At 35.3% G+C, this 26,409-nt stretch overlaps 1 protein-coding gene across 1 annotated transcript in view; it reads right to left on the reverse strand.

Annotated features, from left to right (window-relative positions):
- LOC134546256 (eukaryotic translation initiation factor 3 subunit E) overlaps positions 1-26,409 on the reverse strand; it is a 90,016-nt gene that overhangs the window by 32,255 nt on the left and 31,352 nt on the right. Inside the window, exons 5-8 of the mRNA XM_063388956.1 lie at positions 18,904-19,136; positions 17,101-17,218; positions 13,299-13,510; positions 10,104-10,338 (exon numbers count right to left, since the gene is read on the reverse strand). Of these exons, the coding sequence (XP_063245026.1) occupies positions 10,104-10,338; positions 13,299-13,510; positions 17,101-17,218; positions 18,904-19,136 (798 nt within the window). The remainder of the gene's footprint in view (positions 1-10,103; positions 10,339-13,298; positions 13,511-17,100; positions 17,219-18,903; positions 19,137-26,409) is intronic.

A 26,409-nucleotide genomic window follows, 5' to 3' on the forward strand; every position in this document is an offset into this window, starting at 1 on the left:
ATTTTCAAATAGGTTAAATATTTTCACTGCAGTTAAGGTACATAAATAAATTTTAGCTTTGTATTTACTATCAGTATTGTTAGAATTTGTGCCTTGCAGGTTACAATTAAATAAGACTGTTCTTTTTTTAATTTCTTTAAAGTAAGTTAATAACATTAATTTATTGCACGAGGATTTAAACTTGCAGTATCTAATTATTAAAATCTCCTTAACAACTGAATCAGTAGCTTCTATTTATAAATGGTATTTAAAATCATAACAATTTAATAAGAATTTTGTATGGATTTCAAACAGGCAATAAGTTTTGCCAAACTTAATATACAGAAATTTAAAAAACTCTTTGATCACAACCTGTAATTTATAAATTTTTCGAAACAATGTTGTTAACAAGGCCTATCATGCCAAAACATATAAAAATGTTTGTGACCGCATCGTAACTGTTTATTTGTTTGGAAATAAACATATTATTTGGCACAGTGACTCATATAAATACCCGAAGATAATAGAGTTTTATCACAATTGAAACAAAGGGGCAATTTTAGAGAAAGCAGTTTTGAATCCATTTCCATTGTGCATGTGTGCAAGAGCACGGAACCCAAATACATCCAAGACAATTAAATATTTATATTTTATCAATATTAAATAAACTTTCATTTGATATTTGACCCTTAATGCACATTTCGTACTCTTACATTGCCTAGTTAGGGTAATCAGGAATACAAAATAATTTGGTAACTAAAATTGTAATAAAACATTTCGTAGACCTTAAATACACTTAGCGGTGTATATTTTTTTAACTTTTGTATTAAATTTTTGGAGTGGTAACAATTGAATCATTAGCAGCTATGTACCTTAAGTAATAGAACCTAAACATTTTGTGGTGTTTGGTTAATTTGTTTCTTCACAATGATGAGATTATTTTGCAGCGGTGTACAGCTTAGTAAACGAGAAGCTAGGCCGGCTAGACCATTCCCCCTATCCCACCCAGGAACTTGCACTAAGGCAAAAGCCGGGGCATAAACCAAATAGGCAGGACCCAAGACATTTTTCAGGAGAGGCCCACGTGTCCGTAACTAGTACACGAAGGAGTCATGCAACAAAATGTACTTCAAATGTGTTAGTGAAGGGTCACATCCCAATTTTCTCAATTCTGAATTTCAAAGAGTGCCTTAGAGCCACCCCTCGAATCAAATCTAGGTTTCAAGAGTCAAAAATAAAATAATAAACAAAAAATAAAATATTTTATATTTTTAACAATTATCAAATACTTCTTTATAACACTTGTTTGTTGCTGAGATTGTTAGCTACATTTTAAATTGGTATTTCTAATGATTTTACAGTCTTTAAATGTCACTAACCTATACCAACACTATATCACATATTTATACCTAAATTAACAATTTGATAAAATGATCAACTACTATAAGTATCACAGTGCTATCTTTCTGAATGATTTGAAAACATTTGCTAAGAAAAAATAAATAAAATCTTTCAGGTATTTTTTCCCCACTGAAACAAGGCTTTTCTTCAGATTTATTGATCATTTTTACAAAATAAACAGTTTTGAGTTTCAGAAACTATCTCAAAAAATATACATTTGTTCACTTGCATAACTTTCTTAATTCAACCAAAAAATTAAAATAAGTTACTGTTAAAACACCTGTCATTAAAACACGTGGTAGGTACTAAATGAAGCAGTATACCAACTCTATCTTTTGGCATAAAAAGGGCAGAACTTGCACAATTTGAATATTTCTAGATGATGTAATAACTAAAGTAAATGAAAACATGGGGATAGGGCTAAACATACTGTTACGATTTACCGCGGGGGTTCGTAAAGGATAGCCCAATTAAAGATTTTTATCACACACAGTTTTATTTATTACCACTACTTGTCACTTACAATTAATCTTCTAAGATGGCAAATAATTAACTACACTTAAAAAAATGTCTATTTCCCAGTCACTCGTTCCACACACCTCGCTGGGCCGCAGCTCTGGCGCAACTCTCGCCGCAGCACCCCTCGTGGGTCTCCGCCGCGGACTCCGTCGCCACACTCCGCTGCCGCCGAGACTCACTTCCTCTTCACCGAGATCCCACTCGACTCCTCGCTCGCAACTTCGTTTGGGACTCCGCCGCGCCCGCGACTCTATCGCCCAGAAACTCTGCCGCGGGAAAACTCCCGACTCCACAACTCACACAATCCCTGCCCTGGAACCTTCGTCCAAGGACTTCGCCACTCTGCCGCACCCGCGGCACTATCGCCCGGATCTCCGCCGCGGGAGAACTCCCCACTCAGACTCCGACTGACTCGAAGGTCGGCCCAACCAGCTTAAATAGCCCTTGGGTTCCCGTCCAGAACAATCTGGAATGTCTCCGAGATATTGCGCGACCTTCGCCGTTGAAATGCCCAGAAACGTGTCGTGAGTCCTGTCGAAGGACGCGGCGGCTGCTCAAAGAACGCCGATAAACGCAACAAGCATCGGGTTCCCACAAAATGCGCCGATAAACATGTCTGAGTCCTTTTATGCCGCAGTGCGGCCTCTTTTAAGTAACTCGATCTGAGGCAGGTGCGCGCTGCAAAGGTCAGGATGTCACGTTATAGTATGACACGAGATACCAGGGAGAGGATGCGGGTGGAAGGGGGCGCAGACAGGCCGAACGAGCGCGGCGACGCCAGGCACTGCAGCCAAGCGCGATCGTAACAATACGTTAAACAACCATATTGTATAACATGTCTTCATATTTCATTAAAACATTTTTCTTTGCCTAACCCATAAGATTTCTATAAGACGTACTAACACAGCATAAAGAGCAACTTATTGTGTTTGTATCGTTCATAAATAAAATTGATAGGCTCTATTAAAAAACACTATGTTCGAGATACATCAAAATACTTTGTTATTGAAATTTGTCTTTTGTGTTAAAGATCTATGATCTTCCGCATGATGTTTTCAGAAATGGCATTCATCAACTCGCATGAACAGCTGTGTTCCGAGACAATTTTTTTTTCTCAATGTTCAGAAATTGAGAAATTTCGCAATGCTTTTTTTTTAAAATATGGCAACCTATACTTATATTGGTACTTTAAGTAAATTGATTTTAATAGGAGTAATGTCTGTCTATGCAGTTTGATTAAAGTACGGTTTATTTTATGCAATTATACTCCCCGGAAAATACATATCATTTAAATTAACTTTTTACATTATCCTTAACATAGCTAACTAAAATTAAACTGTTCTTACTTTGCACTATTTCTCTTGTATCTAACTTAACCACACATTAAAATGGTAAACTACTGACAAACTACATGAAGTTTCTCAGAGAAGTACCTCAGAGGATAAAAAAAGTTATCAATTAATAATGGCTCTCCTTCAGGATTATCTCCCTAGACTCATAGCCCTCCAGATAAATTTTTTTTTTAAATAACCAGTCAGATTAAAAAAAAATTCCATTGCAAAATAATCTAACAACATTTGTATACAAATACATTTTTGGTTAAGTTTTCTTAAATTTTTCTAATAAAAAAAAAGAGCTATCTTCAAGAACTTTAATAGGCATGCTAAAATCAAGCGCATAAAGTATAACCTTACTGAAACGAATAATGAAAACAAAATTAGCTCGGTTTTAGTTTTTTCTTCTGCCATTTTCTGGTTAGACACAAATGTCCAACTACAAAAATGGATACTTAGGCATTTTAAACATAACAAGGATTTCTTCAACATATAGCATTAACCTATGTGTGATATATATAATATATTTTTTTCCAAAAAAAAGTATGTTAATCAAAATAAATCAGTCTTCCCATACCACCTCTACATAAAGGTTTGGCATTCGTCATTTTACTAGATAGACTAAGTTAGGTTGATACATGATATAACATGTTCGTGTTTGTGCTGGACAGCAATACTATCAAATGTTTCTGTAGTACATTAAAAAAATGTGGTTTGTAAGCTTTTTTACAATTCTCTGACCTACAGCAGGCCACTCCAAAATGGCTTCTTTTCCAGTGTTTTTAAACATAGTGTAATTATGTAAAATTAACTGTACTAAAAGAAAACTTCACATTAAAAAATATGCATCAAGTTTAAAAAAAAGATACAGTGTTTTATCGCATAATCGTCGCACTGTGATTTTAAGACGTCCAAATTGGGAAAAAAAAAACAATTCACGCATAAAAATCGCATGATGTTTTTGGTCCGGCCGCTGCATTACAGTTGCATGATGTTTTTGGTCCGGCCGCTGCATTACAGTCATGTGATGTTTTTGGTCCCGCTGTTAGATTCCGAGCGCTTTGTGTAGGTAGTAAACATGACCTTGCCAAGGTCACAGGACGAAGCACTGAGAGACAACGTGACAATAATCAGTTTTCAAGTTGCTGTCAGGCAGTGTAGTTGCTATAACTGGAAAATACTGTAATTATTGTGCGGGCTTCAAACTGAAAGTAATTCTTCATGCTGAACAACATGGGAACATAGCGGCAGGCCGTGAATTTTCCATTAACGAAAAATTAGTGCAAGATTGGAGGAAACAATAAACAGAATTAAGTGAAACCAATGTTGGACGGAAAGCTTTTCGTGGGGCGAAACGTGGTAAATATCCGGAAGTTGATGCAAGCGTGCATGAATATGTGCGTGAACTTCGAAATAATGGTTGTGCTATTTCTTACGAAATGATTCAGGCGAAGGCCCGGGAAATTGCAAGAGCAAACAATATTCTTAACAATCTGTTCAAGGCATCTGCAGGCTGGGTTGTGCGTTTCATGCGGCGCAATAATTTGAGTGTGCGCAGAAGAACTTCCTTGTGGCAAAGGCTTCCTGCAGATTACAATAAAAAAAAATTGTGAGTTTTCACAGCTTCGTAATACAAAAGCGTAAAGTAAATGCATACATACTTTCTCAAATTGGCAATGCAGACCAGACATTTGTATATTATGATTAGTGATGCACCGATTATACTTTGCCGATTACGATTACCGATTATTACACTAATAATTGCAATTACCGATTACGATTACCAGTTTTTGCGTAAAGTTGAAATAAAAAAAAGCATTTTACTTAATATTACTACTTGAACGCCGTTCTGTTTTTACTCGTCGTTTAACATTCTCAAACATAGATGGTATAACTACAGTACTCAAATGTTTCCTGGAAGGAAGTTCATACTTTGGTACTGCTTTCTCCATTAGTAGCTTACACCCTTTGTTGTTGACAATATCCACTGGCTGCATGTCAACACAGATCATTTCTGCAAGAGCTCGAGTCATTTCTTGTGCTCTTGGATCAGTGGGCAAATACATTATTTTTTTTGATATCATGGCTGGTAGTTTTGTTTGTGACAGTGCACGTTTTTCAGGTGGTCTAGGAATGACATCATGATCATCTACTTCACTTTCCCAACTTTTATTTATTTTTTCTGAAATCACTTCACAGTAGACTTGTGTAGTTCGCGAACGAACTAGTTCGGAAGAGCGCTCCCACAGACGAACTACGTGAACTAGTTCCCAGATCCCTCGCTCCTCAGTTCATTAGTTCGTTCTTTTTCCGATCTCCTTCTTTTAGTTCTGTGCACATGATCTGGCTCTTATCAAAAGTCGTCACTCGTTCTTCCTTTCGGGTATTAATTACGGCTTTGTCGCTGGTCTTTTTGGCTGGCTATCGTTATCTGCTCGGGTCAGATAGCTGAAATTTCAGACGTCTAATGGATACTGACTTTACAAAAATGTTGACTCTTGATCGCTGCAAATGTTTACTGCAATGAAACATTTTCAGATGATAGCTTTATACTCGTGTCCGAGCACAGTAATTTCGCAGTGGGGAAACCGTGGTGTATACTGAGAACAAGTCAGTCATAATTACATTAGGTATCAGTGTTTAAAAAATGATTTCAATATTCATAAAATAATTTTGACAGCTGATGACAACTTTAATATTAAAATTTTGACTTATATAAAACCATTGTTAAATAAACTTATTTTTGACGTGACGTCTAATAAATCGATGAACGCCGGCTGCACGCACGAAAAAGTGTCCCGTTACGCACATTGTCACGTTACGCTGTGTCCCGTTACGCTCATTGTACGCTTGCGCCGCATCTATCTCTCTTCCACTCGATTGGAACAACCATCGATTTGACTTTTTCGAGGAACATTAAACTTGAAACACTCCCATTCGTTTCATACTTTTCCTATCATCGTCCTATCCTTAACAGAATAACACAGATTGAAAGAAGTTAAATAGCAAACATGTATAAAAGTTATAGTTAAAATAATATCTTCGTTAAAGTAATAAACATATTTGAATTAATGAGTGCAAATAAAAGTAAATTTATCAATTAAATTGTAGATTTCATTTCACTCCTTCTTTGTATCCATGCAAAATAGTGATAATTAAATAAAAATGATTAAATTTTATTCATAAAAGTATGCTATCATTTCATCAATGTTTTGTTATGACGTCACGTTAAACTTTCGTCCATAAACCGACTTTACAGACAAACAATTTTTTGTTGATCATTTCTAAAACTTAAAAAAAAATAAAATTTGTATTTTTATAGGCATAAAACGGTACTTTATTCACAAAAAAAATCACTTTTCATAAATAATATTTCTTAAACTAGCTAATAAATAAATTCTTTTAGAAATTAAAAGTTTTCGTTTATAGTGTATGTAAAGTGTTGTTGAACTTGCTAAATTTAGTGAATTATATATAGGTCCTAATGAACATACACATTCTTAAGCAATATTAGCATACAATCTTACTTAAGAGTTTTTATTAGTTTTGCTATGTCTAATTGTAAGGTAACAAATTAGAAGAGTAATGGGTCTTTATTCTTAATAATTTACATAATTTTGTAGCCTGTACATAATAACACATTTTTTGTTGATTAATTCTTTAAAAAAAATATAATTTGTATATTTATAAAACGGTATTTTATTCACTAAAATAAACGCATTTCATGAATAATATTTCTTAAACTAGCTATAAAATAAATCCTTGTATAAATTAAAATGTTTCGATTATAGTGTATGTTAAGTATAAAAAAGAATAAAAACAGAACTGTTATATACGCCATTTTACCCAATTATGTAAATTATTGTTTTATTTACTCATTTGATGTATAATAACCCAAAAAAAAGGATAATAATCTAGGCGTTCACAACACTGATCATTATAAAAAATAATTATTATAACATCCAAAGAAGATCGCCTGCAGTAGCGGTAGCAAAGCGAACAAACTATCTGTGACCTGTCTTCTTTGAATTCGAGATGGGAGCGGACGAACTAAAAGAGCGACCTAGTTCGCCAAGGAGCTGCGAACTAAAAGGAGCGCTCCCGGTCGCAAACTGTTATGCGCAAGTCTACTTCACAGGAATGAAATTTTTTTACGTGGTTCCACATGTTTGTAGTTGTGTACGACTTCCGGTTCCCGCAACTGCCTCGTGAGATGAGTGTTCCACATATTAAGCATTTTGCTTTAGATTCACTTATTAAATCCACCGAGAAAAATTTCCGTATGTCACTTTTCGATCTTTAAGACATCATTATGTTGATCAACAATCAAAATACAAAGCTAAACTACAATGTGTTTACGTTAATGGCCATTGTCTACGGGGAAAAAAAAACTGCAGTATTCAATATTCATGAATTACTTTTGCAGTGTTGCCAACTTCAATTCTGATCGTCACTTGTGCAAACATTATGGTTGCAATTTGGTATTTTATTTTAATAACTCCCGTTAATGACTAAAAAGAACTAAATTTAAAAACATGCCAAATAATCACCATTTCAGTTTATTAATTACTAATTAGCATCACGTGAGCCTACTTTTCTCAATCTTTTGAGAAAGGGAATTATGTAGCGGCAGTGGAATGTGAACCGATGGCCCTATTGTGTATTTGTGCGTGTTGTCCGTTCCAACCTCACATCATACATAACAAACATGGCCGACCTACGGTACGAAGTGAAAATTAGTTAGGCGCATCGTTTCTACGGTACCATGTCCAATTTTTTTTTTTCAGACTTACATTTACTAATATAAGTAACATATGCCATATTGTGAACTGTGACAGCTTTAAAAATGCATTTATTTTTAAACTAAATATTTTGTGCGAAGAAATCACGTGTGTGATTTGGCTGTGGCCAAATTGTACAGTAAGTAATTGAATTGAAAGGGGTAAATACTGTAAATAGTAAATGGCGCAGTTATGTATGTACGAGCACAATTCACAAAGCAAGCAAATATTATGAGGCGAGTGTATCTATGTACACTTCGAGACGTTGACATTTCCTACCTTCCACCGTCATATTCGTTAAGAGATTTCAGCCGTTTGTAGTTTCAATTCAAGAAATTATTAAGGTTTAAACTTTAAATGTATTTTCTTTTCTTTCAAGTCGTATGGGTTTCAGCAACAAATTTTACAATAATCGGCAATCGGTTATAACCTAACCTGGTAATCGCCGATTACGATTAATCAGCATTTGGTCAATAATCGCAGTTGCCGATTAATCGGCTGCATAATCGGTGCATCACTAATTATGATATGCCGAGGAACACGACAATTAGTGAGAAAAATGCAGCTAGCGTTACAATAAGAACCACAGGAAACGAGAAGATGCGTTGCACGGTAATGCCGGCAGTTACAGCCAACGGAAGAAAATTACCGCCATACGTTATTTTTAAATGCAAAACATTGCCGAAGGGTTTAGTATTTCCATGTGGAATACTAGTACGTGTTCAGGGAAAAGGGTGGATGGATGAAAAGTTAATGTTGGACTGGGTAAAATGTGTGTGGAACAATCGTCCGGGAGCGTTATTGAAACGGCCATCTATGCTTGTGTTGGACAGTTTCTGAGGTCATCTTGTGGAACCAGTGAAAAAAATTATCACAAAAGGCATAACAGATCTTGTCATAATTCCAGGTGGCCTGATGTCTGTTTTACAACCACTCAACGTGTGCTTGAATAAGCCTTTCAAAGACAATTTGATCCATTACTACGCATATTGGATGTCGACTGGCGAACATGCCCAAACACCAACAGGAAGATTGAAACGGCCATCGTTGGAAAAAGTGTACCAGTGGATTCTGGCAAGCTGGAACGAGATATCTTTCGAACTTGTCGTCAAAAGTTTCAAGAAAACGGGTATCTCAAACGCCATTGACGGAAGTGAAGATGATGATACCTGGCATAGTGATGGTGATGGTGACGGCGACAATTCTGACAACAACCTCGGCGGAAGCAATGGTTCAAGTACGGAAATAAGTGATTGCAGAGTAATTCTGGTGAGTTAAATTATTTAATTTACGGGTACGGTGTTTTACTTTAAACTACTTATTGCTTGATTTTAAAATTTTTCTCTCTTGCAGGTAACAATGTAAAAAGACTTGTGTATAACAGATGCATTACCGAAGATTTTTTTGTTTAATAGATTGTTAAGTAAATCATTTTAATTGTTTAGCGTGCATTTGTGAATAATCTAATTTTTAATTAAATGTACTTAATTTTCAACGTATTTTTTTGTTATGAAAAACCTAACCTGCAAAAATAAATCCCAAAAAAAGTTTTTCTCTCATAAAAGTAGCACCCCTACTTTTCTAACCTTATTTTGGCATTAAATGTGCGACGATTATGCGATAAAACACGGTAGTTAAGTCTCGACCTGTCGAGCATTGTGAACTTGACAGTCGAGTCAAGATTCGCTCGACTCTGCTCCTGTTTGAGTCTCGGCCCATCTGTAATTTTTGTGTTTCTACATGCATTAATTATTTTGATGCTTAGAAAATTGTTTTATAAAACATTTGAATGTGTCCAGAAGTTTAGTTATGATTTAAATGCAGTAACTCTTACTACACAATATTTATTTAAGGTGGTTAAGGTCAAATCCTTAATTTGCAAGTCAAATGCGTTGTGGCGAATACACACATTGTAATTACAGCGATTATTTCTCACAACCATAATGCGTATTACAAATGCTGTATCTAGTTACTTCCATATCCAAGAGATCTATTTTTTTTTTTCAAATAAAATGTACAAATTTATTTTATAGCCTTCTTATCGAAAAGCTGAATACGTGCCACATGCTATGATAATTGTATGACTTACGTCTTGGGTGCGTGCTTTAAGCTTCCTCTCTATGAGGTTCTGCAGGGCTTCCGATCTCACGCACAGGGAGTCCACCTTTTCAACCAGCTGCTGGTACGGGGACAGGGGCTGAGTCCCCATGACAACGTGCCCCAACTTGGAGTCGATCTTTGCGTCCAGGCGAGCATTCCTTATCAGATTGACAATCCAGCACTCTGCCTCTTCAGGGTTCATGTTCAGGTTTTCCGCAAGCATTCTGCAACAACGCGCACCTTGATTGACAGTGTAACAAGTAAGTTGTGATACTACAGCCCTCCTGTAAAACCACAACTGACAGAAGTGACTGATATTAGTTTTCTGTGTCAAATTTAAGTTATACATTCAAAAGATAATAAATATGAAAGGTTATGAATGAATGGTCGTATGTGGGCAATTACATATAACAAATATTACTTGAATGAACACACCATTGACAGAGGTATGAAGAAAAATAAAACAACAGCAAAATGAAATATTGGGTTTTTAAACAAAATACACATTTAATTTTTTTTTGTAAGGCAAGGATAATTTATTATTACAACTTAATATTGGATTTAATAAAGCAACTGTGTCAAAATCAAGGTAAAAAAATATTAAAATACTAATATTTTGATGAAACTGCTCTTTGTGCAACCAAGACTTGGTAATAAATTAGTAATAGCAGCTATGTAAATCTTTGTGATGGATAATTATTCCAAAGAAATCACCAAAAATGTTTATCAGTAAGTTGACACAGATTCCCATCAACATTCACGGTAGTTCAGGCGTCTAGAATATACAAACTGTCAGGAAGGTGAAGTTAAAGGAAAGAATCTACACGTGGACCAACGTTGTCATGAATGCAGAAAAACAAAAAGACAGGGCAGGCTCAAATTCTGAGTCTTAAAAACCAGATGAAGACATACTGACTGACTCAGAAGTTCACATAGTAGCTAATCGCAGAAATCCTGACTGCACTATGGTTATATCTGAGTAATGTAGTAGTAGATGTGTTTTCTTGATCCTGTAAGGGATACCAAAGGACTCGGAGACCGCCCACGCACAGAAGTTAACTTCATCGATGCCCGCATGAGAAAGCTTCATTATTGTACAATTCTATGTTTGAAATGGCTAATCAACCAATATGAATGATGATGATGATAATGATGATGATGATGATGATGATGATGATGATGATGATGAAAAATTTTAACGATGAAAAATGACGCAAAAGAAAATCAGACAAGAAATAATATTGGCAAATGAAGACAGTTTCATTTAAAACAACATTGCACATATCTTGAATATAAGACTATTTTGCTGGGTTGCTTACATGGTATCACAACACACATGCTATAATGACTGCAGATTTTCATGTAATAGATTAATAAATTATGACAATGATACATAACATCTGGTAAATGTGTCTCAATATTCAAAATACTTTTTGTTTTTAATTTTATTGTTTCTCCTCTTATCTTATAAACCTGCAAATTATAATATTTTTTTGTGTTTCTTAGTACTATTCTTGATAGTGCAATTTTCCCTTTTTCCATACACTTTCACGAAAATATCAGCTATTCCGGGTGTTTTAAAAAATTTGTGTTAAAAAATATATAATCTAATTTTATTTTTAAATATATATTAACTAAAATAATTACTTATGAAAATATACTATTAAAAGTTTTAATAAGTTAAATAAATTTGCTTTAAGTGATTATGGAATGAGGAAGTTTGATTTAATAAATTTTTTTGGACATATGCCATAGCAGTTTTACATTGTTTGTCATGGGACATGTTCAGTGCACAACTACAAAGGCATATGTCCAAGAAATTGTATTAAATCAATTTAAATAATGCTTCAAACAATTACACATCAACCCTACCATACAACATTTTTACGCAAAATTATGTAATTTTTTTTAAAGTTCGCAGTTAAAATTTAGCCATTATGTGTACAATGTAAAAACCACAACGTTTTTAAGATATCACACCATAATATTTTTATTAGAATACCAAAATACCCAAAATGTAAGAAGACAAAGATGTGAACAAGTTAGATAAAATGATATTTAAAAAAAAAATAGGAAGATTTTTATTTGGTGTTTAAATTAAGTACCATACTTACCTGCATACGGGTCGCATATTTTATGCTGATTTTTAGTTTAAAAAAGTGTAGTGTGTGTCGACTCTTACGCAAATTTATGACTTTTGGGCAACAAAAAATGTTATAATTGCGGTCTCTCTTTTGAGTATGTTTGTTTTTAATAAGCATGTTGTTCAGATAAAATATCGAAGCAGTGCATGAAGCAAGTGATGTGACTTGCTGGGCTGGTGTTCATCTGGAGGAGGGGAAATCTAAAAATAAACTAGCCTGTTTGTGTCAGTAGTGTAGTAATGGTGACCAATCTCCCTCCCACCCTACTCCACAACTGTAAATATCCATGAACTGGCACAATCTCCATGTGTCTATATTGACATGTTTTTAAGATGCAACTGTGACCCAACATAATTGTTTTTGCATGAGATTCCTCAACTTTCAAATGCAACAACATTTCATGACAAAACTACAGCCATCGTTGGTGCTTTGAAAGCCGTAATTCAAAGCCCGGCATTTTACTTTCTTCAGCTGTGGCGTGAAGGCATGAATTTCTCGCTGACTACAGTGCATGCTTAGTTTTATTAAAAGAAACTGACAAAAAATGGTAGCTTGCTGCCTTTTTTTTCTATTTTGGAAGAGGACTGGTTTAAAAAAATACAATAGCCGGGAAAGGGATGCACTGCTGTATTTTGTTATAAGGAGGGCTTGTAAATCAGAAGGGGAGAGGCAGAGAAAATTGTACTGGCCTCACTCCCTTCTACACAGTAATAAAGTAGCACAGAAAGCAGACAAAAAGAGGATAGAGGTTTAACACCAGTGCTGTATTTCTTACCCACCAATAAGCTGAGACCCAGAACAGAGACTTCACTTGTACTCCACTGTAGACAGATATATGGTGCGACTCTTCCTTGAGGGCGACCCTTTCGGCAAAAATGTTGTACTTTTATGACCCAAATTATAGTTGCGATACATGCGCAGGGGCGGCTCGATTCTTCTGTGGTATAATACAGTACATAACAAATGACAAAAATATTAAGATGGTTTAGCATAAAAGACTAGTATATTTGTAAGTTAGCTAGCTGACAAAAAAATCTTACCCAATGCTAATGCACTGATGAATACGACAGAACGTTTCAAAGATCATCAGGCGGGCATTCTCCACAAACTCATCCAAGCAGGCGATGAGAAAGAAGTCATTGTACAGGACAGTCTGACACTCATGAAGCTTCTGACGAGCACCTTCAAAATCAAAGTTCACGTAGAGGTGCTCCAGGAATTCTGTGATTGGATCTTTGTATGTGTATGACTCCTGCAAAAGGAAAACAATAAAAAAATTTAACCAAAACATAGTGTACCGTAAAACAATATTTATATTGTCACATTTCACATAAAAAGGAGGGGGGTGGTTAGGATTGGCGATCCATGTTGTAGCTCAGATTTAAAGAAAACACAATTTAAGAACAGTAGAGCATATCTGTACCATAACTCTGAAGTAAGGTGACCTCTGTACAGGGATTGAAGACCAGGATACTGTAAGGAAAAAAAAGCACTAGAAAACATTAACATAGATCTTTTATTATACAGTCAAACCTCTATCTATCGAACTCGCATGTATCGATTGTCCGTGTTTATCGTATACTTTCTACGGTCCCGGCAAAATTGCCATACAACTAAAGTTAAAAAAGTCCGCTTGTACCGATGTTCGAATTATCGTTTTGTCCGCATTGATTGTACAAAATATGTGGTCCCGTCACTATAAATTATAATAGATGATCGTTTAACCACAAAGATTTTGCAGAAATAACCATTTCTTAGACAGAAACCGTCATAAAAACAGTAACAATTGTATACAGAAGTAGTAAAAATCACCTTAAATATGCAGCCAAGTAATGGAGCACGTAAACATGAAGAAAAGACAAATGAACAACAACTTACGAAGAAATATGGATGAGGTACCATAACTACAGTACAAACCCAATTGTTATCTTACGATAATTACAGTAAAAAGAACTAAAGATTCTTTGTAGATACCATAATACTACAGAAGCACGATAGCTACCACATTTGCACTATAGTTACCGTAACAACCAAGATGATGTATATTTACCGTGATGGTAATGTATTTATTTATGACATTAAAATTAAAGAACATTATTGAAAAAAAAAAAAGGGATGTTAAATTTTGATATGTACGGTTGGCACATGTTGCTAAGAAATAATGTGATCTCAAAGAATGCAGTACTACTACGAAAAGTGAAAATGGTACTCGTGGATTTTTAGGTTATGGCAGTCTGTTTTGTTTTTCTGTAATATCGGCCGAAAATTAACAAGCGTATCGGAAGTCGGCAGAAATGCTGATTCAACTAAATATTGGCAAAATCGACTTCTTCAGTACAGCTCTACATTTGATGACATGAGTAAACATATTTCAGACTTCAGGATATTGAAAAAGACTAATTTCCATGTAGGTTTATTGTGCGTATGTTTTTTTTTTCAAGTGTAAATTCAATAAGTAAAATGCTTCAATTTGTATTTTTTTTCAACCGATTAAACTTTAATGACAAGTAACTGATATATTTCTGACACTTATTTTGAGGTTGAAATATTTTTTTCAAAATCTAAGAGAAAAACGATAGATAGAGGTTTGACTGTAACAATAAAATAAGTTATAATCCTCAAACAACCATGACACTAAAATAATGCAACCTTCAAAACTCATAAATAAATAAATAAATAAATAAATAAATAAATAAATAAATAAATAAATAGGGACTCAACATAAAAAATCTACTAATACTCTTAAATCAACATTATAACCAGCCCGTACAAGCAAAACAATATTTTTCACCACTGTGTGCAGAAATAACTAAATTCACATATCAGGAAAACTACATAAGACCTTTGTGAAAAAGTTAACCAACATTCTAAAAACTCTTTACTTTTATCCACGGTTTTCTTACAATCAAAACAAAATTTTTCAATACCAAAATTATAGTGAGTTACGATCCTTTATTATCACTCATATTTAAGGAAAAATTCAAAGCCAAAATTGAAATTTAACATTTACAAAAGTCATGTTGTGCGAAAAACTAAGACACAGACATCACCAGGAAGCCATTTCACTCACCACCAATCACCGTTTACCATACAGCCAGGCAGCACAACAGTCTGTCTCAGGATTACGACCTGTAGGTTACATTTCGTGTCCCGTATAAACCAATTCCTTGTCCCCAAAACCCCTAAGGGAAAACTTCCTGATGTGAAGATTTACGTGAAGTTTTCAAACACGAAAAGTTTATCAAAACAATCTGGCCGCACAGTGGCGGCACAGTCACACCCGGGATGCACTCACAAACCCATCCGCCAGATTGCGACACTCGCAGGCGCAGACAGTCGTCTGCGCAAAAGGGTGTGCAGAAAATGCATCCTCAGCTTGCCTCGAAAGAAAGGCAAACAATGCTTGTGCCGGATTTCCCCAGGCTGGTAGCTCAAAAGTGCGTCAGCTGGCTGGGCTGAAACGCGGTCATGTCCCGGGCCAAGACAAACACACGCAAGGCCCGCATTCCTTCCAGCCCAGCAGAGACCCACAGTCCCTCACTGATGTTACACAACCTGTGCTTGGGGAAAACCGTGCCACAAACAAGAGAAAAGATTAACTTTCAACAGTAACGAGAAAAAAATGTTAAAAACTAACTCTAAAATTTAACTTCCTGAAAATATATTAACAATTTTTTTATTTATGAACTGATTAAATAAAATATCTTGTTGCTATTATCAGGAAAACTGGTCACTTAATAAAACAAAATTTATTACATAAGGGTTAAATATTCAGCTCACAAAAATAATGAATTTTTACCCCAGGATTATTCTATATTAACACTGTTGATCATTTACAACTTGACATAAGTCTTCATATTTTAATCAAACTATACGTTACTTTCGCAGAAAAAAATATATATATATATATATAAAGAGGAAGATGATCCTTTCCATTCAACCACCCCTCTAGAGAGAAGGAAATATTTTTTTTCTCTGTGGCAGTATTAAAATGACTTTTAAATCATATTTGAAAATTTTTAATATCTACTTTTGTTTTCAATATGAACTGAATAAATATTTAGTAGCATGAATAATTACTAATAAAAATATTTGAAAAAACTGGTTACAATTACTCATCAGAGGAAGTGCCCGCGGTACAGTAATACACATGCAGGGTAGCAGGGTAATCAGTGCAAACACTGCTCATAGAAGACCTACACCATAACTATACTAAGTCTCTCTGCTACAAAAATGGGGGCTGGAACACCCCCCTCCCTTTTTTTTTCTCTCTCAAACAGAAGTATCAGACATTCCCCAAAAGCCTAGGATAAAATAAGTCTAATTCAATATACAGAAATTTTTCCATAGCCCCAAACTTAGAATGACACACAAAAAATGTGAAAAATATTCCAGATCTTTATATGTAGGTACATTGTTTTCCCTATATCAGCTGCGAAAATTATTCTTAAATCCAATTTTCCCCATTGGGGTAGGAGTGTCCCAATTTCTCCTCCACCAAAACTCTAAGAGGATGGGGGGGGGCCTTTTCTGGAGAGTTTTAATACAATCTAGTCCATGGACACTTACGAATGAGGGGCAGCCCCCCCCCCCCCCCCCTTTTCCACCAATTACTCTGGTACAAGATTGAATTATGAGCAAAAACCTTTGTCTTAAAACATGAGTATGATCCACTTGCTTCTTTTTCAGGTGTATTTAAGTTAACTGATTTTAAGTTCAGAGCACTTTAGACCTTATGTTCACATTTTCCCTACAGTTCATTGCAATCTTTAAACAGTTTTATGAGAAATTTACATACACTCTCTATAATGGAAATCCAAATAAAATTTTTGAAATGATTACCTGCTGAATGACTTTAACGAGGTCCTTCAGAGCGCTTCTTCGAGTTCTGTTGATTATGACTGCCGTGGCGAGATACCGCAGGATGTGCGGGCACATTGTCTGGATGGCATTCAAGTAGCTGCAATACATACAGCGTCAATCAGAAAACTCAATCAGCTAGGCTTCACGGTCATTTATAACATAACATTTATTTATGACATCACAAACATATTAGTTTAAGTACCAGGTTAAAGCAACCACAAAAATTGTATGATAAAAAAATAATTAAAAGATAAATTAAAAATTTTTTTTTAACTTGTAAACAGTGAAGTCATCAGAGATAAAAACACTCAACAACAAAATTAAATGAAACTGGCACTGCTTGCTGCAAGGAACTACCGTATTCACCCGAAAATAAGACAATAGTTTTTTCCTTCTAGAGGATTCAAAAAATTGGGGGTCGTCTAACAACCGAGATCAAACTTTTTTTTGAAGATCTTTTTGTTGTATAACCTACCTATAATAACAAAGGCTGTTTATTTATTTATTAATAGCCTCCAATATAACCCAAACAATGGGTTTCCCATACGCCAAATATTGCAGCACTTCATGTTTTCCATAACTTCCTCATTAAAAATGCTGTTATGTTACTAGTTACTACAGCTAAACAACGAGCATATAAGCAGCTAAGTAAACAATAGCCGTGCTCATAGATAACACAATACGGACGTGTATACGACACTTTCTCTGCTGCATGCCATAGCCATGTTCCAGGCTGTCAACATCGCAAAGCGAAAGATCAGTAGTTCCGTCAATAGGGAACATACTTCGTGTACTTTTATCTTAGAAGTGGCATATATTAACGATACATATTTATCTATGGTGAACGGAAATTTCATTGTTTATTTGTGACAAAGTTGTTTTTACATTCGGTAATCGTTATGGCTGACCACGTGGATGAAGACAGTGAAAGTGATGATCATCATAGTGACAATGAAATTTGTAATATAACTTTAATGCTAGCTAATGTATATATTGTACATATACATATTAGAAATATTGTGTGTAATCATAACCTACACCATATTGACAAGCCCTATATTCAGAGACCCACTGCTCATCAACTGAGTCTATTGGGTGATAAGAAAATTAATAAATAAATAAATAAATACAAATGAAGAAGAGGAATATGTGTTAATGTAATTAACTGAAACTGGAAAGAAAAAAAGCCGTTGAAATAACTTAATTCAGTGTTTTAAATGTGTGATGTTATTTGTAGAAGACAATTTTAGAAATATTTGTAGATATTGCTTATATCAATGTTTTTTTTGTGAATCCAGGCAATGGCACCAAAAGAAAGAAGCTAAGATTGTGAGTTTATAATTTTTCCTGAAACATGTTTTCATAATTGGGGGGTCGTCTTACATTCAGGGTCGTCTTATTTTCGGGTGAATACGGTATCATAGTGTTTGCACAAGAAATATGATACATAAGCAAAATGAAAGTCAGTGGATTAAATTCTTTATTATTAAATGTTATTTTTAAACATAATATAACTCCCAACAGGGTAAAATGCAACACTAAAAATTTATTTTTTTATTTGTTATAAAAGATTTTGTTTTAGAATTTTGTAGGATTCTTTTGGCCTTTTTTTTTTTAAACTTTAAAAGACTGGACGACTTTTACTGATTATTATAAATATTTTGAGGAAAAAAATGACGAAACACTACGTACACTTCCCCAATCCTGACAAAAGCCACATGTAGTAAAAAATTAGTGTCTCTTTTATGTTTAAAGTGATAGTGTTAAGGTAAATGTGCTGACTTGGGGCGGTAGAGGAACATCTCGATGATGAGGTCGCGTCCCTTGCCGTGGTTGAAGAACACGAACAGGCTCCAGTGGATGAGCCAGGTGCGCTGGTGCAAGTGCTGCAGCGCCGAGCCGAAGGACGTGCCGTCGATGAACTCGCGCAGCTTGTTGAGGTCTTCTAGCGCCGTGTCCCAGTTCTGCACCAGGATCTCCGAGGCCAGCTTCCCCCACAGCACGTTCAGGTAGTTCTGCGCACAATCCCTCTGTTTCACTGCTTCAGTTTCCTGTCGTCATTAGTTCTTAAGGGGCCCGCCTAGTCAGGAATGTATTTGTGTTAGCGAGGCAGGATGATAAATGTGACACTTGCTGGTGCTTCTATCGCGGTGTCGCCTCTGAGGGGAAGACTGTGAACTGATGAGCAGTCTTCTCATCATGCATAGGAAAACTATGATATTTGAGTAGTAACCATAACACTATATATGGTGGAGAAATTAAGATAAAGGTGTAATGTAAAGTCCCTTGAGTGCTTCCAAGAATCTGTACCGGGCATTACATGTCTAAAAAATATTCTGAAAACACACTTTCTTTAAAAAAAAAAAATGTTTTAAAACAAAATCAAAAACATAACTACAGATCCACCCTCAGCACATACGTTAAAGCTTTCCGTCAACAGACACCACTTTGATATCTTGAGCAGTTTTTAAATTCCTTGGTTTCTTGTTCTTCTGAAGCTCTGTACACCCTATGTGTATCCATGTAAGGGGGGCCTGTGAGAACTGTGCTGCAATTCTAGCATGATAACTATTTTGAATTTGTCACCCAGTCATATATTAAATGCTTTTAGTGAATAGTTTGTCAAGAAAGTGATCATAAAAATTATGAAGTCATGAACACTTAGGTGACTTTTTACAGTTATTAAATAAAATTTAGTAAATAAATCTTAACAAAATCTATAATGAAAAGTACATTTTTTTTTAGCAGAACTATAGTTTTAACAAAAGTAATAAACAGAAAATTTAATAACCAACATGGCACATGGTAATGAACCTTCAAACTCAATTTCTACGTATGCCTCTCACTTAAACATATACTTACTTATGCAGGCTAAGTGTGTGTAAAATACTAACATCAAAATCTAAATGCAACAAAATTAACTGATATAATTTAAATGGCGTAGTTAATAAAGGAAATTCTACATGAAGAACTTTGCATCAAAACAGGAAAGTGAAGAACAAGAAAAGACAAAACAATGCAAACAAAAATTAACAAGTTTTGTACCTGCTTGTTATAAATATAAAATATGTAGGTATCAAACTTATTGTACCTGGTGTAAGTACAGAAATTCCAGTGGCCACTAAATAAAACCATTACAATATTAAAAAGGTAACAGAGGCACTAACTACTACTTTCAGGTTGTTGCTAACTAACTGAGTATGACAGTGTAAAGTTTCACAAACAATTTTGTACTTTGTTTAGCTATATTTTTTTTTTGCATTTGCTAATAGACCAAATTTACCTTCTTTTCCAGATACTTTAGTAAATAAAAAATTTAATATTTTGACAAATATCACACATGCAATCAACAAACAGGTAAGTGTCTGTACATAACTACAAAATTTACTTGAATAAGTTATGTAATTGCATAGCCAATGGCATTAATGCTAGTTTTTAAGTGCCTAATCTAGTATTAAAGACCATTCCTCATAAATTTCACAACCTGCTTTTATGCAATTAAACCATAGATATTCCTGCAGGTAGCAACAAAGATGTAAATGTAATTTGCAGCTTGTAATTACCCCAACGGGATGTCAACAAATACCTAGTGAACCAATTTCAGGATTTTTTCAGGACCTTTAAATGCAATTTTTATCAAAGGGTGATTTTAAATTTTACATACATAACCAACATTATACACAAGCACATGCAATACACAAATTTCAACAAATCGCAGGAATGTACCAATATTTAATTTAGAAATCTAAAACATTTCCAGAGAAAATATCCACAGGCGACTAAAATCTGAAGTGAGGCGTCAAGAAACCAATTGTAAGTTAACAAAAGGCTGCTGGAAATTAAAGTTTTGTAACTAGTGTGCTGTTTATATTTAGGGACTTTTTTTTGACATTTTGTGAACAGTCCTTCAGTTGCCTTACGTTTTCATGACCTGACTTTTAAAGGCAGTCGGGCCAGCGAAACAGAGCAATGCGAGATTAGACATGATACCGGAACGATGCAGATGGGGGGTGAGGGGGTAGCGCAGTGCACCTCAGACTCAGGAATTTGCCTTCTCCACCCATCACAGCTGGCAATCCCTGAATTATTGTCTCAAGGAAGTGGCATTATGCATCACTCCGAGTCGTCAAAACTGCTTCGCCACCAGCCTAACTTTATTTTTCACAAGTAACTTGATGCACACGTGCTTTGCTACGGCAGTCTACAAGCAGAACACTCTCACACTGCTCATTATACAATGTCCCTCATCATGGATAACTACTGCCATGCTTCAAATGAAAATAAGAATAAACTCAATCAAATTTTGAAGATCAACTCAAGATAAAAATTTTTTATAATTAATATAATGAGGAAGAAATATAAACCAAAAACACCATCTAGCAATCAGCAGTTTTCAGGAGCCTTTGAAATTCACATTTATTTAACCAATAATTCTGTGTCAATATGATGGCAAAGATTATTATAAAGAAAGAATGAAATATGATCCGAAAGTGAATAAGACATTGATAATGTAACAGCTGCAGCCAGGAGACAAAGAAAGAATCATAGACAATGTGTCAGCTGTTGCCATAGAGATTATCGGAAAAATATGGTTGAATATTGCTAAAAAAATTAAATTAAAAATAACCAAAATGAATTTTTAAAAAAATCTCTTCAAGAAGCAAACAGACCCCACCTGGAGGATCCACGTACCAAATTTCACAGTTCTAGGCCACGCCATCTCCGCGCTATGTGAACTACAGACAAACTCTCGTTTAGTAATTCTTCATACAATATTAAAATATTTGCTTCCTTTTTATTATAAATAATTATTCATCTGCTGAAAGGCTTATGTAAGTCAATACAATATACAGTGAAAGTGAAGTATGTATCTTTAATCCTGCATTCCATGGGTTAGCACAGGCCTGCCAATTATATGGATTTTGTCCGTTTTTACGGATATTTATACCATCAATAGGATATCCGTATTTTTAAGAAATGTTACGGATATTTACTCACGCATAAAAACTAAATACCATTAATGGTCATTGTTGTTTGTTTACGTAACAGACGTTTCCGCACCGGCGATAGATCAATCAGCGGAAGGAATGTGGCGGTGTGTGGGGTTGGGCGGGGGGATCCATTGCTTCAAGCTTGAGTTTTACAAGTTGTGGTGCGATTGGGGGAGAGGGAGGTGCCTGTTGCCTAGCAACCGTGTGACGTCTGCACCCATCCTATTCAAGGTCAGAAGTTGAATGCAGACTGCCGAGCGAGCCGACTGCACAGAACAGAGAGTACCCGAAGCCATCAGTCACAAACATACAAACCAAAAATGAGAAACCGGTAATGCGTACCATCATGAAATAACAGGGTGGCCACTCAACCGGGAAATCCGTGAAATAACCGTGAATTTTCGTGAGCACTGGGAATACCTTGAAAAAGCCAGGAATTTTCGTAGAGAGTTTGGAACGTGTATGTGCGGGATTTTTCATCATGAAATGTATACGCATCAGCAGTAAATAACCTTAGCTTTCCAATATTTGTTGTATAAACTTTTTAAATAATAATTATCTTATGAAATGTAAGTTAAAATAACGCATTATGATGGCGAGTAACCACAGTTTTCGATCATCTGTCTATTGTTAAAAAAAAATGTGACGAGCCTGCTTGCGCAGTTACGCAGGCGCACAGCGATCAATCAATATTTCTCCCAGCATGCATTCTAGCAGTCAAGTTACATGACTTAGACTTGTTTGCTTCCTCGTTCGCACGCGCGCTTCACCATCTTTGTTATACAGTTTTAGTGCTCGGACAAGGTTATACGATTTTCTACGCAAGTGAAGTATGTTAGATGTTGGAATATTACGTTTAGAAGTCCATACGCACAGTATTTGAGGTTTTATCAATTGAAGTATTTTTGTGCGTGGCTCAAGTCCGTCTTATGTTTACAGTAATCGTTTAATATAAATCGCCGTATTTGAGTTTGATTTTGCATATATTTGTTTTATGATGAATATATCCTATTAACGTGAACAACAGTAAGAGTTTGATGTAACAAATATTTGTTTTATGATGTAAATATAACTATTTTCTGTACAATAAGGTTATGTGATCTGCAACAGTGTGTAATTAATATGCCGAAGGGTTTCGTTACCACGAACAGTGATAAACATAAAGATGAATTTGAGTGGGTGGAAAGGGACCCCAAGTGTAGTACAAATGCATTGTGCAAATTGTGTAATGGAAAAATCAATATTAGTAGTATGGGTAGAACCGCCCTTGTTAGTCATGCTAAAGGTTCAAAGCACACATTTGCGGCAGCAAATAAGGCAATATCTTTACCAATGGATGGGTTTGTTAAGAAAAAACAAGATTTAAAGCCTACATCTTCGGTTGTAGCACTTACACCAACTTTAGATTTGTCTTGCTCAAGCAGTGTAGTTCCGGCATTAAAAACTTTTCTTGTTAACAAAGAAACGTCCAAGGCAGAGATTTTATGATGTTTAGCAAGTGTTATGTTTCATTTGTCATTTAGGAGTGCTGCTGGTTTGGCATCTTTGCTACCCATCATGTTTGCTGAGAGTACCATAGCTAGTAAATTGCAGATACAGAGAACAAAGTTAGCTTACACAGTAGTACATGGAAAAAAACAAGTTAAATAGTTGTCCTCATGTTGTTTTGGCATTCGATGAAAGCTTGAATAAAATCTCCCAACATCAGCAAATGGACATTCATGTCAAATTTTGGGACAATGATAAAAATGAGGTAACTAGTAGATACTTCACTTCTGCTTTCCTTAATAAGGCCTGTGCCAGTAACCTTCTGGGAGGTATTCAAGAATTAGTCTCTCCTCAGCTTCTTGAGAAAACCATTCAAATTTCTATGAATGGGCCAAATGTAAATCTTATAAAGTAGTTAAAGACCTTGAATATGTTTTACATGAAGGAAATGTTGATGCTCCTTACTTTCTTCAATTAGGAACTTGTGGTCTGCATACTGTGCATAATGCTTTTAAGACAGGTGTTACATCTACAGGCTGGAAGTTGGTTCAGTTTTTAAGGGCATTGTACAATTTGTTCAAAAATTCACCTTCTAGGAGAGGATATTTTATAAGTTACACAAACTCATCCAGATTCCCCCACAAGTTCTGTTCAGTTAGATGGGTGGAAAATGCTAAAGTGGCATCCAGGGCTCAGGCTATGCTACCAGACTTACTTTTGTACACTAGCAATGTTACCAAACAAAAGAAAGTTCCAGATTGTGAAAGCTACAGAATTGTTTCTTTGGTCTAAATTAGCTTTTTTTAGTGTCATGGCAGCAGAAGTGGAGCCTTTCCTTAAGGAATTTCAGAATGAAGCTCCAATGGCTCCTTTACTGTATAGTGCTCTTCATTTGATGGTCAAATCTGTAATGGAAAGGATTGTGAAAGGAGATATAATTGAGAACAAAGATATCACGAAGATAGATCTAACACTCAGTGACAATCTTATATTTGCAAAGAATGTTGACATGGGATTTTCCACAAAAGATGCATTAAAGAACTCTAAATTACATGTGAAAATAGATATTCTTCATTTCAAACATGATTGTGTCAAATTCTACAAATAATTTGTACAAAAGATTCTTTCTAAGTCACCTCTCTCATTTAGGTTATCAAAGTATGTATCCTGCTTGGATCCAACAGTAATTTGTGCTAGTCCCACATTAGCTCAACACAGGATGAGAAATCTTTTAGAAGCACTTGTTGAGAAGAGGTGGATGACTGGTTTGCTAGCAGACAAAATAAAAAGTGAATTTAGGGATATATGCAAGTTACCATATCTACTGGAATCTGTAAAATCGTACAGAAGAAATGAAGTAAGGTTGGATAAATTTTGGATGCAAATTGTTGATTTTGATAAGCTTTCACCAAATCTTACATTGTTGGTTAAAATGATGCTGATTATATCCCATGGAAATGCATCAGTGGAAAGGGGCTTTTCAGTAAACGCAGAATGCCTTGTTGAAAATCAACATGAAGAGAGTCTGATAGCATTAAGACAGGTGTATGATTCTGTATCAATTTTAGGGGGCATAAGAAAAGTTATAATTGATAAAAGTCTTATCCTTTCGTGCCAGAATGCTCATGCGAAATATGTGGAACTCTCAGAAATTAAGTAAAAACAAAAACATGAAGAGTCAGTTGCTATCCAAGAAAAGAAAAGGAAGGCCTTAGAAATTAAGGAATTGAAAGCCAAGAAGGCTAAACTGCTAGCAGATGCAGCAAAAGCAGCTGCATTAATTGAAGATGAGATTTCAATGAAAAGAAAGTAACAAGTAAGTTGTCCATTTCCTGTTATCTTCTAAGTGTATATACCTAATTGTAATAATTCCTATGTAGTTCAATAATTTTACGGCATTAAAAATATCTTACAGCCATTGTTTGTTGTGATTTATAATTTTCAAGTTTGTAGCCATGCAATTTCAGTGAGTTGAGAAAACCTGGGAAAAAACAAGGAATTTCAAAATGTCAAAAGGGTGGCCACCCTGAATAAATGCCACAGTAAAATTTTATCCTTCTGCTTTCATACATTGTAACATTTTCTATAGTACCTAATTATGCATTAGGGAAAATTTTTTGTATGTCGAAAAAGACTGTGAATTTTACCACACTACTAAAACTTTGTTCAAACATACGCACGTAATCTTGTCAAAAGTGTTAATAACAAATTAAGGTTAAACCACATTTAACTTTTCACAACTCTTCGCAAGCATCAATAATATTAAATTTTGTATCGAGGCCTTGCATTTTGTTTTACAGTTAAAAATAATGCACACCGGCTAAATGTTTAAGAAACTGAAATGCACATACAAAAAAGAAATGGTAATGAACTTCACAATCAAGTGTAGCCTATTGAAGATGCAGCTGACGTGCCTTGTCGCATGCAGACGTAGCGCAACAACTTCTTTATGTAATGGAGCGGAGGCGAGCTCACGGTCAAGCCAAAGAAAGTAACAAGAATGCAGACAGCGTTGCCAATTGCGCTCGCGCCTTAGCCGCTTAGCCCATAGTTGCCACCATAGGCGTGCGCAGGACTTCAGTAGTGGTGGTGCCAGATTACATAACAGTCCTATCATTCACGGACCCGAGCCTAAAGCGGGAGGTCCGGGGGTCCTCCCCCGGAAAAATTTGGATTTGATAGCGCAAAATGGTGCTATTTAAGGTGTTTCCGAACAAAAAAATTAAATACACAGATGTAAAAAATTTTAACATTTTTTATGACTAATTATGGCTTTGAACTTTTTAATTGCCAGGAAAACTACTAAACT

Source organism: Bacillus rossius, chromosome 1, assembly GCF_032445375.1.
Source record: "Bacillus rossius redtenbacheri isolate Brsri chromosome 1, Brsri_v3, whole genome shotgun sequence".
Lineage (NCBI taxonomy): Eukaryota > Metazoa > Arthropoda > Insecta > Phasmatodea > Bacillidae > Bacillus > Bacillus rossius.